Source organism: Lepeophtheirus salmonis, chromosome 5 (genome assembly GCF_016086655.4).
Source record: "Lepeophtheirus salmonis chromosome 5, UVic_Lsal_1.4, whole genome shotgun sequence".
Taxonomy (NCBI): domain Eukaryota; kingdom Metazoa; phylum Arthropoda; class Copepoda; order Siphonostomatoida; family Caligidae; genus Lepeophtheirus; species Lepeophtheirus salmonis.
In genome coordinates, this window is record NC_052135.2 from 50,228,155 (window position 1) to 50,248,679 (window position 20,525).

Sequence of the window (20,525 nt, forward strand, 5' to 3'; positions counted from 1 at the left end):
CGTTGAGGATAATTCTATTCACTGACGACGGTTCTGCATTTATTGCTGTTTCACGGGATGAAATAAAAACTACATAATGAGAACTAGAAAGGCTGTTAGTCTAATGACGAAATGAATCTGAATTAAAGGTCAATCTATCAAATACACAAGTACTTACATCTATGGAAAATGAACTTATCGAGGAGTTTCTTTCGTATTCCTACGTTGACTCTACATCACTGTTGGGTATTATAGTTTCCTGCCATAGTGAGGAAGAAGCATTACACGAAAACAGGGATAAAATGGTTAGCGTAATTACCAAGACAGTCGAGGGGTTAGTCCCATTTAGGATAAACAAACTTAATAAAATGTACTTATGGAACCAAAACATTCTTAAAGTTCTATTGCGATATTCCCCTTTCACAGAAAGTATTTGCTATATAATTACGGCCAAGAGAGTACAGTTTCTATGGGAAGGACAAAATAAGTATATTTCCAAATCGAGATTAATTCCTTCAACCTCAAAGTGGGGGTTAGGACTTGTTGACCTGTTTTTTTTTTTTTTTTTTTTTTTTTTTTGAGAATCTTGAATATTAGCTGGCTCCAAAGACTTCGTACAAGTAAAGATTTTTGGGCGATACTAATTAAGTCAAAGTACAAACAAAACAGAGGAAGCACTTCCAAGGAAAACATATTTAAAGGGCCTTTAGACTTTCTTCTAGTGACGCACAAGCTTAGTTGGTACTGGAAAAGAATATCTCAAGAGTGGTCAAAAACCTTGTACAAGTTAGCAAGATCCTAGGCCAAGAAGAACCCCTGAACTATAACTCAAGACTGGAGACAAGGAATGAATATTATTCACTCGTCAATATTACTACAGCTGGATAACTGAGGCTATGGAATGAACAAAAAGTTGGCATTCCAAACTTTATAACTCATTGGAGGACTACTTCACTTGTCCTCAAGTACAGAGGAACTAGGCGTTTTGGACCACCAACTCCTTTTTTCATAGGTCTGGAGATAATAGAAATAATTTTTGCTTTTTACTAGTAAATTTCATATTTGAACTTGTTTTCAAAAAAATCAAATATTTGAAATTCAATTTTACCTTTTCAAATTATTTTTTTTCAAAAAATTTATCTTTTTATGAATAACCATGTTTTTTTGAAATTTTTATCCGCAAACATGTCAAAATTGATTTTTTTCCAAATTTATATTAAATTTTGAGAACAGCTGAGAATTTAGAAATATTGTGAAACAAAATTTTATATTTCAATTTGTTTCCGATTTTTTTTTTTTTTTTTGAACAACTGTAGATTTTGGAAAATTTATGATATTGACCATGGGTTTTCAAAGTTTTATTCCAAAAAACTTAATTTTTTGTTAATATGTGTTAATTTTCAAGACACACCTAAAAGCAAAATAGTCTTATTTAACTGTATTAAAAATATTAAAGAATCAGAATCTGCAGCTAGATTTTTTTATTAATCCTCCCATCACTAATATTTACATATTTGGTTATGAAAAATAGTATATAGTTATTAATGACACAAAGTCAAATCATTAATATCCTACATACATGGCTGCCAAGTGGTTTTATTAATGATACTTTCTCATGTTATCAACTGCATTGTGATCCATGAAGCGAAAATCAATTAATAAATTACACATTTATCTATTTTAATGGAGAATAAAGTTATGTGATTGTGTTTTTTCTCAACTTTTCCTCTTTCAAAAAGAGAGGGAAAAAATGATTTAAAATAAAAACAGAAATTAATATGATACCCCTCAAATTAGTATCTCTTGTTCCATATGATGTCGTTAATGTCATATTATTCAGGTATATGTGGATTTAACCATTACCTGTAAGTGACCAAGTTGTTTTGTGAATGTACCTTAACAGGTAAGAAACGCTGATTTATAATATTTACATCTGTTTTGGGTCCACCTGGAACGAAATGTCGTTGTTCTATCAATTTTTCTAAAATACTACGTAATATACAGGCAAAACACATTCCTTTAGTCTAACTTCATCACAATGGAAAACTATCCAAGGAGCTGCTCTATATTAAGTTCGAAAAGGAGGAACGAAGATGTATTTACCTAATAATCAAGGCAGCCATGACGTCTGTAACACTATTAGGAAGTAAATGGTAAATGGAAGATTCGAAAAAAATCCTGAGGAGTATTTGACGTTTGCAGAAGTTGCAAAAGGACTAAGTAAATCTAAAAGATGTACACAATCATTGATAATTCCCCAAGAAGTCTCTTCGTCTAAATTGGTAAAGACTTTACCCTGGATTCGGCAGCAGGACTCTGAACCCTTTCCTATATCCAACAAGTATTTTCCCTGGCTTTAGGAGATTTCTTACGATCTTGTGACTAAGGACCAATGCCCCCCCCCCTAGAAGTTTCAATCTTAATCTGATTAATAGTTTTTTCTGGGTTACCTTGAGACACACTTAGAAGGCTGCATCGAAGCTAAGGGTAATTATATGAAGGAAGTCCCAAGACACCATGATCCACAATGACTTTGTTTTTTATTTTTAAAAAAAATGTTAAAATTTACGGATTTTATGTTGTTTTCTGTAAATATTAGAGTGGGTGTAATTTAAACTTAGAGCTCTGTATGTACTCTATGACGTTAAATACATTATTTAGATATAATATTAGTAATAATAAATATCATAAATTATTTATTTTTTAAAGTTTGTTTTTATTATAAGATCATTTTACAATATTATTATCTATTTTTTAATTTTTTTTTTTTTTGATATAATTAAAAAAATTCAACAATCTTCACTTATTCTTCATCATGGAGAAAAAAAAAACAGTGCAGTTGAGTTATATTACTTTTTTTTCATCATCATTGTTTTAAACATTTGTTATTTTAGGTATTCTTTTCATTTTTGTGGTATATCAAAATAATAAATAAATAATTATCATTATATTTAATTCGGGAAAGCTATAGAATTTTCTTCATAGGCAATATTTTTTTTTTTTTTTTGATAAAAAACATTGAAATCTTTTTTTTTTTTTTTTGCGTAGTAGGGACTAGTAGTGTATGTATTTAATTATGTTGTGTGATGAGTTATAAGTGAGTATATTTTAAATACATAGGCACAAATACTTGAAATTCTTACGACAAAAGGGGTAAAGAGCAAGTCTACATTTTTTTTTTAATTCAACAATTTTCGAGGTTTATTTTTATATTAAAAAATCATCAAACGTGTATAATGATAATAATAGTTTTAATAATAATAATTAATATTAATCACATCTTCTTCTTCTTCACTGATATCTTACAAAATGGTAATGAAGGATCCAAAGAAGAGTCGATTGAAGGAGTAAGAAGCGTTTTGGTTCAAAGAGAACACTACTTGTTGAAGTATTCGTCCGGTAGTTGAGAACTAGTAAAAAAAAAAGAAAAGAAAAAAAATAATTGAAAATTTAGAATCAAGTTTTTATAGAGTTTGTGTGTTTTATGGGTGCAACAAAGTTGGGCCTATGAATATGTCACTTTGCATTGGTGTCTCTCAAGTCAAGCTAAGGTAGAGTGCTTATTTAGGGGGGCATAACCTATTCTTAAACCACCGAAAAAAAAATTTGGAGCTCAATTATAATATATAGGGGTTTGAGTTATAAATCAAAATGACTGATGTCTCAAAAAATAATTTACCAATGAAGATATTTTCTAACTTTATACAAAATCAAAAAAGAAGTGTCCAAAAAAAGAAATCCGTGAAAATAGCAGTTTCATTTTTGGTTTTTTCAGTTATAAAAAAATTGAATATATTAGGGCAATACTTAAATGATGTATTTTTTTTCAAATTTCCCTTAGTTGGTCAAAATATAGGCAATTTTTTGGTGTAGAATAATTGTTAAATGTAAGAGTGCATTGAACTATGCCAATAAAATAATGCACAACACAAATCCCATTGCTAGTTACATAGAAATTAATAAAGAACAAAATATTGTTGCTTCCCTATTGTTCAGATGGAGTTGCACTGATAGGATTTTTATAAAGTGGGAGGAAAAGAAAGGTGCTAGACGAATGGTAAAACACACACAAACACAAAAAGTATTATATATACAATCAATATGAAAATATATATGTTAAAAATATACAAAATACAAATCATTGTTTAATTTGTAAGTTTTAGTTTCAAAACTTTTGCTCGATCTGGTATATTAGGGTAAGGAATACTCAAACGAAGTCTTTTTTCAACCATTTTCCTACCCTAGTTGGTAGAAATATGGGTAATTACTTTTTGTAGAATAATTATTAAATGAAAGAGGGTATTGAATTTAAATAATCGTGCAATAAATGCCTAAAATGATTTTGTATATTTATTTGAAATCATCAGAAGAATAACAAATAAGGAAGTTTATTTTAGTTCCTTAACAGACTCATTAACATTTTTGAAAATTTAATTTCGTAACTTTTCTGCCAATGGAAAAAGAGAAAAAACAGCCATTAGTTGGTCAAGCACTGGAAAAAAAGTGCATATACCAAGTATATAGTATACCTGGAATATATAAATACGAGGTGTGTTCAAATTGTAAGGGAACTTTTTGTTTTTTAGGAAAAAATAACAAAATTATTGCACGAGATAACCGATATGTTAATATCCTCAGCAACTTTTTTGATAGTGATTCTACAGTTTTTAAAAGAACAATTTTCTTCACTGATTCAACGTTTTCATCTGTTGCTTACATACTTGGGCGTCCAAAGCAAGGCTCATCATTGGAATCTTCCCAGCCATCTTGGAAGAATTTGTACCACTGGCAAATATTTTTTTATACTCACAACTGTTTCACCATATGCCATTGTTAATATTTCAAGTGCTTTTTGGAGCACTTAGTTTTAATTTTTACACCACATTTTATTCAAATTCTTTGTTTCATATTTTTCAATAGCAAAAAATAAATGAATACGGAATATATAACTAAATGTTATACTTCTAACTAACAAACTAAACATATTATATGGCTGAATCAATAAATATATTTCATGGTAAATGTATTAACTTTATCAAATCGGCCTAACTAAATGTACCTTGCCCACAAAATTTGAAAAGTCCTTTAACTTTTTGAACTCACTTTGTATATATATATATAATGTAATCAATTAATGTCAAATTTTTCCTTTACATGATTTTAGATAAAGATTGTTTATATATTACTAAAATTTACTTTATATGTAATTTTTGTATTCATAATTCTAACGTGTTTGTTTTCTTCATACGAACAAAGATCGTTTATTTTTATTTTTGAAACCCCTTTATAATGTATTACTTATCATTGATTGGCTTTACACATACTTCCCTTGCTGTTGAAATGATATTGACAAATTTTATTTGCACATTTGACAGCAAATCACGGAGTAATAGCAAAATAAATATGAAAGCCAATATTGACACACTTTTTGCAAAAATAACAATACAGTATTATTAAGGGGTTTGTGTGTGCATGTTAAAAGATAAAATTAACTTTAGTAGGTTTCCCTAGTATTGCTTAGGACAGTAAGAAGTTAAACACTAATTCTGAACGCTTCTCATTCCTCAAGAACAAAAATTACAAACTTTAAAGTTGCCAGAGTTATTCTTTTTGCATGCTAGTAATTATCTTTGCACACTTTTTCAAAAGGAGATTATAAGGTTTAGAGAAGACAAAATATTAAAATGCCTAACGTAGATCAGTCGTTTGCTAAACTTTTATGCTATTTTCAAAAAATCCATCTATTTTCTAAACCAAATAAACTCATGTAAAAAAAGCTGTGCAAAGATACATACCACCATGCAGCAAGAATAGTTCTTAAAATTTTACTCTTCTTTTTTAATTATTCATATTTATATTTTTAAAGTAGTCATTTGTTAGTCAAAAATTCGTTTATAGAAAAATACTATTTTAAGGGCGACACGCCTTTAAAGGCCAATCAAATTATTACCATCAGAAACATTTTTTGAGCTTTACAAACATAAATAAAAAATTTCTGCTTAATCCATTCTTTGGTTTTGTTTTTTATCCCTAGACACACACAGACATTTGCATATATAGATTTCTAAATGTAAAATATATAAATAGATTTTAAAAATGGGCCTTAGAGAAAAAACATCATAAAAGTAGGGCTGTATGAGTCTCTAAATTTTGACGTATAGGATGCAATCAAATTTCACTTTATAGGTATTTTGTTTTGGGGCATACCTTAAGTTTAGTTTAAGTAAGGAAACAATTATAAATTATTTTCAAATAAGTAATGAACAAAAATATGGAGGAAACTGTTAAAACTTTAAGACCCATGAGTAAAACTAACTGTTGTTGAGTAACAGCTGCGCAGTAAGTAGTTATTTGGCCATTTATTGCCTTCATGTTTTTATCTCCCTATCAGCCGAGCAGGGCTGGCTTTACAGGGATCAAGGTCAAGGATCCATATTCGGGTCCATTTTCTAGCCTTTTTTAAATTTAAATTTAATTTCCAGAACACTTTGCGTACAAGGTGACCTACAAGTGGGTCACTGTTGCTTTAAGTACAGTGGAGGTGACCGATGGGGCACCTCCACTATATTTAAGTAACTTCAAAAAACATTGTATAAACAGAAGAATTTTTATTTGTTCACTATTATTTTTTAAAACATATTGAGTATACATGTGAATGAAAATTATTAGTTTATATTTCAAAAATCCATGAATAGTAGAATTACTTCAATAATTTCAATATTTACGGGTACTGACATTGAGGTACCTGTAAACTCCTGCAACGCAGAAGATACACATCTATTGACTCTCGCACGCAACGTGAGAAGTAAATAATGAGGAATTTTCTTCTCTAGTTTTAATAATATATAGAATTTTTGATTAACCGTTAATATTACTGAAGACGCTTTCACACCAGGAAATTTTGCAATATACCTATTTGCCTTTTGGAAATTGGGCAGCATTACAATTTGCCACTTATTAATGCTTTTATTTTATAGGTGCAGTGTTTATCAGTATTATGTATTGTGGTATGTCAGCTATAGGTCAGAACAAGAAGAAAAAATTAAGAATTGTGAGGAAATAAAGAAGAAATAGTGTGTATAAGTGCAAAGGAGCTGCAAATAGGAGATTATGAATTTATTTCAAAAGAACTCACTGACTTGTTTTATCTTATTCAAAGTCATGATCTTATTTGAGCCCTTAAGAAATGTAAGAAAATCTATGGATAGAAAGAAAATAATGTTACAAAACTCAAGACTTGAGGTAAATTTCGAACTTATAACATAAAAACGTGGGAAATATATTATACGGCAAAATCTCTAAAGGTTGCAAATTTATATGCTAAAAATGTTTGCATCAAAGTGACTTTATTTTTTGTTTATTAATTTTTTTAATCTACTTTTTGAGGGCCCTATTTATTGGAATCAAAACCAAAGTTGGGGCAAATGATCCCAATTCCCTCTGAAATCGTCCGCCTTGAATGAGCTTTAAGTGTTTGTGCAGAAGGGGAAAACAAAATAAGTATTTTATTGCTTAAAAGTTTAATTAAAGGATAATTGTAAAAACACTGATAAATTTCAGATTAAATAATTATAAATATTCATGTGTTTTCAACGTTTAATTACATAAATGAAAACATACAATATACATTTTTATGTATGTCGGTATATCTCTTGTATTTATCTAATTGGATAAAGTACAGACATGGGAGCTTTTGATGGTATGGAATAATTGGTTATACTCGTATATATAATATATGTACCTATATTAGGGTGAGCCTAATTTTGTCGAAAGAAAGTTAACTTTTTTTAAATAGTGTGTATGGAGAAGGATGTCTTATTTGTGGGGAAGTTGTCATAAGTAGAATTGCAGCTAACAAATTTTGAAGTATGGAGATCGGGTTAGTGAAATATTTATATATATATATATATTTTTTTTTCTTAAATATAGTATTTATTTTTATATTTTAAGAACAGAATATATATTTTAAGTTATTCTCCATTCTCATTTGATCATTATCACCAATAGTATACGGGTTGTTTCTTTTTATTAATCTGAAGTTCAATTTTTTGGAACTCTGTAGACCTCTTTAAACAACAAAAAATATAGTATAAGATTATCATGTTAATTTTTGGTGGATTATATATATAAGAAATTTTATTATGAAATGATTAAATGTGGAACTTACCAGGAATTTCCCTTAGGTATAAGATCCCTTAAAATCCTGCTAAAATGCGATTCCGAAAGAGAACCCACAGTATGGATATAATGAACATATCTTGGCAATTTCATATTAATATTAAATTATGTAAAAAGTTTTGAGCCTTTTCCGATAGGCGGCTTTAGTGATCTATATCTCACAATTAATACATTGCATCAAAAAAAGAATAAAGTATGCTAGAAGGTTAATTGTGCTCTTAAAAAAAGTTACTATTCAATCTTGTGTACAATAATGCCAGCTGTGTGTTACAACGTTCCAAAGTGAACTAAAAATATAGAAAATTCGATAAATTCTTCAGTATCACTACACACAAGGTGAAAAGCAGAGCTTGAGCCCATTTTTCCTGTTTATGGAACCAATATTGTATCAAATGAAACAGCAAAGTATTTTTTCCAATGATTCCGTTCTGGTAGTATGGAAGTCGAAAATGTGGATAAAATAATGAAATGGTCTAGTTGGACCAGCATGTGAGAACTTATTCCATTGGCAAGGAACTGAAGATTAGCCACAAAACGGTTAGAATAATCAAAAAAAAGATAATCCTACATATTTTATTTTTTTGTCAAAATAAAGCTAAAAAACGCTTAGAACTTTTTACTTCACCTTAATTACTAATATCTATCTAAAACACTAAGTAAATGTAATTTTGGAATAAGTGAAAAAATACATTTTGGGCTTAGTTCAATGATCAACTTGTTGCATAGTTCTTGCATATTGAAAAAATAATAATAATTACTTCATTGGCTATGTTCAATAAGTTATTGCTTTCTTTTTCATAGAATCACTATTTTCAGGGTGGACTTTAAACTAACAAACCACTAATTTTAATATTTTCATTGATATTTCAAGTCTCAAATAAAGTTGAAGAATTTGCTGAGCTTCAACCTTCTCCTCATTTTGATTCGACATACTTGCAATATGTAAATATATAGTTTAATCAAGTATGTATTGTTCAAGAATGAAAAAGGATATAATTTGAAACAAAACAATATTAAAACCACACTTTTATTCTTTAAAATGACCTCTGAGCTTGAATATAAAAGTTTTTCGAAACTTTAAATATATTTGGAAAATTGTTTTCTGGTTTGGGAGAAATTTTATATTTATATTGTTTACTCAAAAAGTGTATCTACACTTCAAACTTTGAAATCAAAATAGTGTTGTCTTGACTTGAAAAATTATCATCTATCATCGACTTGGCTCAAATGGTGATTCTATTCTTAAATTCAAAAAAACCAAATGGAACAACATATTTTACAAAACCAGTTTCATTTTGCTAAGAAAATATCATCAAATGTTTGGAGTTTTCTGTTGTTGCTCTCTGTAAATAGCTTTCTAATCAATCATAATTTCTAACAAGATTCTTTTCATTTATGTGGAGACAGAAAATACGTATACCACGCTTCTGCAACGAACTGTACTATGTCACATTTACTCAAAAATACTAGTTAACTAAACATATAGCACAGTTCTATAACGAATTGGGCGATCTCACATTGACTAAAAAAATTAGCTCATTTACCAATTACCACTAATAAATATTTTTATAAGACTTTTGAATGAAACTTTTTAATTTAAAAAGAATATTTGTAAGAAATAACAAAAAATAATTAAAATGCTAACCAATTTAGCCTGTGAAAATAAGTTTTTCTTTAATTAATCATACTTTGTAAAACTGAATAGATTTTACATAAAAATATTAATTTAAAATCTCAATATTTTGTAACAAAGAATTTGTATATTTAAGTTCTACAATAAAAAAGTATTCTAATGCATTGAAATTTGTGAATAACTCAACCTAAAGTCTAAAATATGGTATCCTCCATAAATATATATATGTATATATTTTTATGCGCTTTTATATGGTTTATATGGTCAGATAGAGTTTCAACAATTCAGTAGAAGTAAACATTATATTATTACAGTTACTCCATCTTTCGTGACATCTTTTATTTTGAAAAATATATTGTGCAGAAAAAAACTATTTACTAACGAATACATTGTTATAAATTATTAAAATTAATGAAACATATTTTTGATGAATATACAAGAAGAACTATCAACAGGCGTTTGCGTGTCAAGTACGACCCTTATTTGCATTTCATCCGACCCGTTAACATTATTATAAAACATGATTAAAATAAAAATAAATGCATAATGAGCAAAATTTGTGTTTGTTTGGCAAAACTTAAAAGTACGACCCAATTATCTGAGGAGGCGTTGAATCAATTAGAACCAATTTTTTCTACAGGTAATATACTTTTTTTATTATTAAACGCCCTTACATCCACTAATGTTACTCATTGCTAAATTTTTCATAAGTGAAATTGATCCAACAACCGGTTTCAGCCTTTCCTGGCTTGATCTTATATATGTAGGTATATGTATATATATATATATTATGGATAAGTGCTTGTTTTCTATAAGATAAATGTGGCGAAAAATAAATATCGCACTAAAGTCACTCAAAAACTCTTTAGATAGTGATAACTGCAATAATCAGTATAGATGTGAACTTTAAAAAGATAATTCATAATTTATGAACAAATTGCAGACATTAGAGCTATAATATGTATAAATAAAAATATTCAAACGTCAATGACTTTTATCATGTTTGTATTATTTATCGTCTAATTGAAATGAAAGCTTTTTTTATTCATCTAACCATCAAAACGATCTCTTCATCTCATTTTGGCTAACATCCAAAAAAACTGTTGATAACTTGTAATATATGTAAAATATGATAGTACTTCATCTATATCGATTCAAATAACTAATTTTGTGTTGCATTGATTTACGTGTCTATTTATCCCTCGGAAGTAATGTGTATATTTTCCCTGCACAAAGGTCAAAGTTTCTCTTCTTTAAAGCATTAATTCATATTATCCCGCCAAAATCATACAACAGACAGCTTTTATTCATAAGGTTTCAATTTAGTAGTGCTATATTTCTCACTCCCTACTTCTACTTGCACTCTTTTTTTCCTTGCAAAAAAATAGCAACAGTGATAGGAATCGGAGAAAAATATTGAACAAATCAGAAAAATAGACTAAAAGGGAGTTTTAATCGAAAAAACTGATTCCACCGATCTAACCCCATTAAAAAAGTGACATAACTTGAAGAGGTTACTTCAAATATGGTTATGAATACATTTTTTGGTATTATAGCAAAAAAAAATAGTTAAATAAAATATTAGTAAAAGGCCTCACCTTTTCCTGGAAAGTACATGGTTTCTTCTTTGACTGTATATGAAGTGTCTGGAATGGAGAGGATGCATCCAAATACCGTTTCAGGTTTTAATTTCTCCTCTAAAAGTATTTTATGAACTGAAATATCAAAGAGGCCATCGCGTTCCACAGTGAGAGTTGTTGTTTCGCCTCTTTGATTAGCTCTGGGGAAAATGAAAATGTGATTTGTCATTATTTTTTTAGGGAAAACATATATATTCATGTTATCACTCGCTCATATTAAATAAAATATGAATGTTTCCTAATCAGTGGGGTTACAATATTTAAAAAAATTATTGTTATTTCTTTAGAAAGTAAATAATATAATATTAATAGCGTTATAAATAGTTTATTAACCTTATTTTTACCATGCAATATGCATAAAATGTGAAAATAATTGACTTGAAAGTTTGGTACATTGTTACTATAATATGAAAGCATGCTTTATTATTTTGCAGGTATATTTTGTTTATAATTACAGGGTACTCATTAATAGTTGGTGTATAAGACTTCCGTTTTTTCTTATTATGAAATCTTTGGAAAGAGCACAAAGCAATCAGTACAGTGTAAATATAAAAATATATTTGGAAGATAAATATCTTTTAATCGGATAAGAACAGCCAAAGACAAATATTTAGAACATTTGAAAAGCAAATAAGTCTGAAAAAGAGATGGGAAAAAGTGGTTTTTTAAGGCTCAAATGGAGCCTCAAATCTTTGTTCAAAATTCCCTGTTCTTGAATATTTGCATCAAGTTTTTGCATTTTTTTTAAACACATTTCAGGTCTATAACTATAATTTTAGAGGGTGCATAGTGGGAAGGGTTTTCTGGATGCTCAACATAAATAGCTTTCCAGTCCAAGTCTGATCACGAGTTTGTGATTAAGAAATCAAGTCGAATCGTATGTCTTCAAAATATGGACACACGCTTAAATGGAGTTTTTAGTCCAAATCCCCATCTCTGGTCTGAAGGTTACAATAGGAGCAGAAAACATGCTATAATTTTGACAAAAAATGAAGTCAATTACAGGGGATTTTCCCCAACACAGATGCTAACTCCAGGCAATAGATGTTGAAGTCTCTACAGGACAGCCCAATTCATCTTTTTAATGCATCTAAGTCCCCATCATGATGAATTAGAGACTGGTGCCGAGAAATGCCATCAATTCAATGGATATTCCCAAAATCTGACTTATAGTTAGATTATCTTGGAACTATAAATCAGATTTTGGGAATATCCATTGAATTGATGGCATTTCTCGGAACCAGTTTCTTTTTTTTTTGTGTGTCCATGACGGAGTTGGAAGCACATATGAGTCTCAGATTTTTTTATTTTCCTTAAAGATTGTTTGTCTTTTATTTTCTAATCAGAAAAAACGAGGAACCTCATACTAAACAGATTAACTTACTGTATTCAATGTACCAAAAGTGTACTTACAAGGGGCCCCATGTGAGGGAGACTTCAGGTTTTGGGTAAACACCTGTGGCTTTGCATGTGAGATTGATTCGTCTTGAGTCTGGCTTTGTGTAATAAAGTTTCAAATCCTGAGCTGGAGCTGAAAAATAAAAATTTACATTTTTGATTATTTATGATGGATTCAGCCATAAGTGACATACATAAGCTTATTATTACTTATATTCATTGCTGTTATACATACAAGTATATGTATATGAATGTATTTGCTGCGTGAAAACAAGGAATATTATATTTATTCATATACTTCTGAGTCATATTTATTTACAAAAGGGACTCAACAAACAAACAAAGAGCCTAAGGGACAATAGAACTGATACATAAAGGATATAAGTCTTCATTGCACGTCATTTATCAACAATGTTTCTCTTTTTTTTCTTGTTTCTTACAATAAGTAAATAGATACTAATATAAATTTATGTTTGAGAAAAACAAACATAAAAGCAGTTATAAAGAGTTCCCCTTTAAAATTAAGCTACCAACAAATCTTTACTTTGCAAATAATACTTTGTATTTTTTTATATAGTGTGTGAGGTAAAATAGTGAATCTTTTGATAACGAACAAATAGGTAAGCTTTTGCAAGAATGAAGAGGAGTAAACATATGTATAGGCTTTATCACAGACTTCTTTATTGATATATCTTTCTATTTTTTAAAATGATTTTCTTAAGATGCTGCCTTTGCCTCCAACCTAGTTTTAAAGGTGCCAGGATACTTCTTGATAAAAACAACCGACATTGCCCCCCTTCTGCTCGACAGAGGCCTTGAAGTTATATTTTATTCGATAAAGTTCCTCCAATTCTCTCATCTCGAATACACCCCAAATGAAATAGTCGAGGGAGGAATAATCAGGGGAGAAGATGCAAACTGTTGATCTAATATGCTTTAACCAAGTCAACAATTTGTGGCCACTCTTGAATGGTTGCCCTTGGTTACTGTTGAAATGAGTTGTTGATGCCTTCGTACATCAGAAGCCTTTTCAAATCCTCCACATACCTCCTCACAGTCCAATCACTGGCATTGTGAGCCTTGGCATGCTCCCTCATGAACTTCTGGTGATTGTATGTAATATCCACGTCCTCCATGAGCCTTATTTTCCAGTGTCTACCGTTGCCAAGGCATCTCTTAAGGCTCTAACCTGAAGCCACCAAGCTTTCAATCATGTAAACAAAACACATTGAGCACCCTACGACTTTCATTATCTCAGATTTAAACACTCACTTGGGCGTGGAGCAAGTCAGATACAATTTGCTTTTCTGTCTCCATGGTGACAGCTGTTGATTTTTAGAAGTTTTTGTCTGAAATATCCCTTACTTTGAATAGCTCAATCTATTATTGCAAAAGTAATCTTAAAGTAATCCAGATGGATTTAAAGTCAAGTCCATGATTTGACCTCATACACTGTATAAGGATAGATGAACAAACTGAATACATTTTATAATTATATCTAATAACTTTGATTTAATCTTCTAAAATACTTATTACTTAGAGAAACATATATTAAACTATGTATACAGTTGATAATTTATTTATTCATGTGAATAAATTATTACCAAACAATTTTATTTTCTATAAACATAAAGACCATCAATTGTTTTAATATTTATCCTCGGGGTAGTCAATAAATGATAAGAATGAATAAAAAATATTTTTGGAAACTTGAATATAATTAATTGCAGATTTGTACATAACTCAATAATGAAGCAACATCATCAAATAATTGTATACAGGAAATGTATGATGAGTAAAGAACATACAAAAGACGAAAGAGTAAATATATGATGCACACAATATTTTATAACGATATTCTAGACATTAGGATCGATAAGCACTCCAGCGAACTAACAAATAGTTAAAGTAAAATTGTGTATTATGGAGTACTTCAAATAATCCTGATTGTAAGTAAGGTATTCAAAATAATCTATCAATCCTTATTTATCAAATACTACCAGGGGTTTACTCATATTATTAGGCTCAGCCAAACAAAAATTAACACAAACTAGCTTTGCTTTAATCATATAGATTATTCCCCTTCTTTTAGTATGTTGTAACACATGGGCTCAAAAGTCCCAGGCATCAAAATTAGATGCTGCCATTTATTTTTATTCACCTATTTTACAGTTAGTGCTAATCTTCAAAAGACACTCTCAAAAATTCATGAAAATTTCTTCTTTAGTTTGTAAGTTATTGTGCTAAGTGTAACGCTATTTTTGTTATTTCTAAAACAATGGATTGAAAACAATTTTGCGTTTTAATTTTACACTGTTTCTTGATAAATTAATTTTTTTGTTCAAGCAAAGCAACGGCATGAATAGTTTGCTGGGATCTCTGCCCTATAAAGTGAATAATAAAAAAATAATACAAATTTAAGATAATTCAATTTTGAACTAAATATTTTCTTTCAGTAAATTTTTTTAACTAATGCTTTATTTTTGCTAAACACGCTCGTTGCTACATTGTTAGATCAAATTGTCACATAGTTCAAAGATTTTAAGAGCATATTGAAAAGTAAATTCGTCTGCCAAAATTTGGTTTATTAAAATACAGTAGAGGAAATAATATTTAATGCTAATTTTGTAAGTTTGCCCACTGATAAAGTCATTTTCTTTTATGTTCCTTTAATTGGGAAGATGGAGTTGCACGGAAAAATTGTCTTGAATTGTCTCCAGTTTCTAATTGAGTTTTATATGCCTCCCCTAGAGATTGAAATATGTGTAAGCCAATGCTTGAGTCTGGACTGGTGTCTTTTTTAATGTTTACAAGACGTATATTGATGACTCGAACTTGACTCAGAATATATAAACTCGCCTTTATTTCTGTTATAAGCAGTATTATTCAACAAAAATACGAAAAAGAAATATTTATTGAAAAAGTTACTTAATGGTTTCAGAGTAAACCGCTTAATTAGACTCTTATCAATACGGACTTTTTGAACGCCTTATGATACAATACTAAAAATGTGGTTATTTCTAAATTATTACTTTCAAGTAAATTTCCTGTACAAACCTGCAAATTTGTATAGTTTTCTATATACTTCCCACCCCCTTCTTTTCATTATTTGAATTTGTCTGAACGACGTAGTCTATTCTTACTATTTTATTGATTTGTAACCGTAATTTTGTCTCCAAAAATAAGTTCAAATAAGCCATATTATACATATTATTAATTATGCATAGGGATCGGTTGAATCAGCATTATTGAGGCAATTTGGATACTTCAAAATAGGTCGATTCCGATTCATTATCACACCCCTAATAAATATAAGTACATGGAAGGCAAGATATTTCATATGTCAGCTGCATTAAATATAATACTTTAATGTCTATTTATATCCAATCAGTCAAACTCCATCAGATAAATAAGTGGGAAAAAAGGGATTTCTAAATGTTGAAAGCCTCTGGTATGACATAAATTCAACTCTGTAGTACTGAAAGCATCTTAAATGCTGAATTAATTGAGTTTTCTGTGAAGCATGTAAACAACTTATCTGACATTGTTGCAGTTAGAGACATAAATTTAGGACTGTTTAATTTTTTTTACGGATTTTGAAAAAAAAATTGATTTACATCAACCCCTAAACAAAAAATTTCGTAATTGGTTTCATTTTAACTTTAATCTACATCATTGTTTTAATGAACTAATGATGATGAACATCGCTTGTTAGATGGCATATGAAGTTTTACACTTACTTATTTCGAGGAAACCCCCATGTAGCTTTTGGTACACAGACTAAAACCCATTAAATAACAATCACGATTTCACTGCAACTAAATCTTATTTCACGGTACAATTATTTTCTTTCTAAATGGATGTAGAAGACTTTAGACCAGACAAAAAAAACTTTTCTTATAATAGGTATGCATTACATCATAAACAATATTAGTTTGTAAGTTCACTGAAAAACCGACACATTATCAAGCAGATTTTAATAAGTTCCGTAAGTTATATAAAAAAAAATTCTTCCTATTCCTAGAAAACTACCAGAAATGGGATTATACCAATCAACATTTTTAGTTTTGACCATTTTAATATAAATTTAATTACAAATTAAGCTTTTTAATTAAATTTGCGACAAATTCTATTAGCTTCGGAAAAAATCTGAGAATTATTAATCTTTTATTTTTTTTGAGATTTGAGTAATACAATAATACACTAATATCTGTATTATCAAGAATAAATTCACTTAATAACTAAATGTAATCAGTTGTAATTTATATGAACACACATTTATATTTTCACTTTTTCTAAAAAAATATCATGTCATGTTTGACTCCCCTTTTAACAAATATTAATTATAGTGATTAAATTACATGATTTCATTATTTGATTCAAAATTGACAAAAGTTAATTAAAATTACAAATTGAAAACATTTTTTCATATATGTACATAATTTGTCCTTGTAGAAAATAGATTCAACGAATATAAACTCTACAAACAAAATAAAGTTTTATTAAGGAAAGGTTAATTAATAGAAATGAAATAAATCAAGAAATATTCAAGACATGGAAAGCACACTCTTTTATCCTTTTCATTTTTTGACCAATTAAATACATTATAAATACTTTTAGAAATTAAAATAATCTTTTTATGAAGTAGTTTCCAGATAGTACAAGATAAATAGATAGGTATAAGTTTAATAAACATAATTGAGCTGATTCTGATTCTTCAAAAAAGACAGTTCTTACTGATTGCGATACCTCGGTACATTATTATTTTTAATGTATTTTTTTAAATATAATACAGCTTGCAATACACGATTTTATAATTGCAGTTCCCTTTACAATTTAATCACTACTCCACTCTTTCCAAAAATAGTTTGTAATAGTATAAGTACTCGTTTCATGCTCTAGCATTCCTTGAATAATTATGTATGGAGAATATTTAAAGAATTCTCCGTGAAGAGCATCAAAGAGGAGGAGGGGATGCAATGAGGTCCCAAGGGACTCTTTCTATAACTATTTGTATACTTACACTATATGTGCTTTTATAGTAATTATTCTACATTTTTTGTTCTTAAATTTTATGGGATAAAGTTTTTTGTTCGCTTAGAACTATACTAACATAAAACGCTTTTCAGAATAAAGGATTCATAAAAATATTGTATAAGGTACATGGTATTCGCAAGTATTATTTAATTACTCATAAATATGTCCATAAAAATATTTTTACTCTTTTAGAAAAAAGCTTTTTTAGCACTTTCTATTTCATTAAAGAAACTCTTTTTTAAATGAAATAGATTCTTTTGAGACAAACCATTTAGAATTTCTTCTTTTTAATTAAACGATAATATAAAATGTTTATAGGAGAAAAAATAATGGCTCCTGAGGTTATAAATATGTGTAAGAATTTCTTTTTATAGTTACATATATTATGTATATATATCTACAATCTACATACGACAAGGTCACCTTGATTTATTGTGTTTAAGAAAGATTCTTCTATTGTCCCCCTTTTGCCCAACAAAAAATAAACATATAAATCCTTTCAGTCTATAAATTATTGGTTGTATAAAATAAATTGTTACATACATACAAAGATATAGTTTATAAGAACATAAATATGTATGTTTGTACCACCGAAAAAAATGTAAATATTTTGTGTAGTGGATCGTAATATGTAATTTATATTTTTTTATCTACATATTTATCATGTTGTATTGTGTAAAAGTTGTCAAGATGGAATTGGGACGTCTTATTTGCTTACTAGAAGTAGTACCCACCCTTTTCTGGAGTAATTAGACTTAAGCAAATTTTGATTTAATAATATAGAATATATCTCCCCAATAAATCGTCAGTGTGACTCTCTCTTCTTCATATACACACTTGTAAAAAACTGCTCAATACTTATATTAATTCATATGACTTGTTCTCTCCTCATAAATGAAAGATGGAAACAATTCGTATGTTATACATGCAAATTCCTGCAATATTTAATTAATAGAGCTACAATTTTACATCAGAGAGTCCTATATATAATTCACCCAGTATACACGTTCTATACTAGCTAAATATCATTAATATGATTAAATTGCTATTTCTTAGCTCAACATTTGTTGGCAATATTCATAGCAGAGCACTACATACAATGCACTCAATGACTTGTTTTCAATTTCCGCACAGACAAATAAACTATGCTTATTAAATATATGGCGGTAAAAAAACCCCCAAAATTAACATTTCTGCACGGACAATTTGATGAATGTTGGAGAGGAGAAAAACTTATCTGGCATTACCTTTCAAAAGTAAAAAGGGAATAAACGCAAAAGCCCCATTCCGTATTTGTGAGCGAATTTTTTGTTGTTGGCAATCGCAAACTGTCTTCTGTTATCATAATTATTTCATTCTTGAAGAGATAAAACCAAAGTATAAAGTTTAACTACGAACTTGTATGCTCATAAATGACGGAGAATAACGCTGAGAAGCTATTTGGAAATTATAAGTGTAAGTCCCTTATTAGAATAGAGTAGAATTGAGAATTGACAACGGGGTAATTCCTGCTTATATCCTTACTAGATACGGAGTTACATTTATATATTTTTTGTTCCAATCATAGCTGTTTAATGCTAGTCATATGATACGTCATTACAGCTAAACTGCATTTGTGTTTTGTTTTTGTGTTTGCAATCAATAATTTTTTTTTCAACAATTTTCTTGTTGGAAACAGAGATGAATTAAGGGTTGACATTGAAGTACTTCCATTTTATGCCCTTGCTAGATACAGAGCGCGATTTATGAATATATCCTTTATATCATAGCTATTAGATGCTAGTCTATTGAAACTTCATGACAGCTAAGCTGTTCTCCTTTTAAAGAATCTTTAAATTGTTAGAGTTACCAGGTTCATTTTTTATTATTCTACATAATGAAAATACTTACGATTTACAAATCTATGTATAACCTCCTGATAGTCATATTCGTTCTGTGTGCCCAAATTTTATATGGTATATTTGGCTTCTACTCAAAAAATATACAAAATGGCTTTGAGCGTACTTTTATAAAAAAGTATTTACCTTTTCTCCTTTTTTCCCTTATACATACATAAAGCTGTACAATATATAAATACCAAATTGTATTTAAGCTTTAAAAAGAGTCCATTTGTGGTGCTTTTTTTACCTGTCTTTTATGTAAAATAAAAAAAAAAGGCTTAAAATTTGTTTATGCTACGTATAAGAACTCTACTTTTCTTCAAAAAGTAAATAAGTATATTTAATAAAAAAAGTTGACACAAAGTATGAAGAAATTCTCAGATTATAAACTTAACTTTTTAGTCTGCAAATCCCCATTCAAGTAAATAGTATATAAGTTAACCACATAAAATTACAAATAAAAAATGTTGTATTTGTCTTTTCAATTGGTGTATCAAATACTATATTATAATAAAAAAATATATGTTACTCAAATAGAGGGTGCTTTCAATGATGTCCTCATTGAGTGTCATTATTTTGTTTACTCAACTTCAAATAAATTTATTATGTAAAATTATGTCCATAAGATTTATAATAAATTTGATGGTCTTTTGTGTTGTATAGCTTTTGCTGTCTATTAATTTTTAAGTCAATGTGAATTTTAACGTCGTCTTTACTTTTAGACAGAATCGTGGGAGTTCATTGAATAAGTTTGCCAGCACGTCATACTTTCACTAAATT

At 28.9% G+C, this 20,525-nt stretch overlaps 1 protein-coding gene across 1 annotated transcript in view; it reads right to left on the bottom strand.

Annotated features, from left to right (window-relative positions):
* Nucleotides 1–2,533: 2,533 nt before the first annotated feature.
* LOC121118656 (uncharacterized) overlaps nt 2,534–20,525 on the bottom strand; it is a 217,862-nt gene continuing 199,870 nt past the window's right edge. The window contains exons 3-5 of the mRNA XM_040713246.2: nt 12,844–12,961; nt 11,389–11,570; nt 2,534–3,389 (exon numbers count right to left, since the gene is read on the bottom strand). Of these exons, the coding sequence (XP_040569180.2) occupies nt 3,271–3,389; nt 11,389–11,570; nt 12,844–12,961 (419 nt within the window). The 3' untranslated portion in view covers nt 2,534–3,270. The remainder of the gene's footprint in view (nt 3,390–11,388; nt 11,571–12,843; nt 12,962–20,525) is intronic.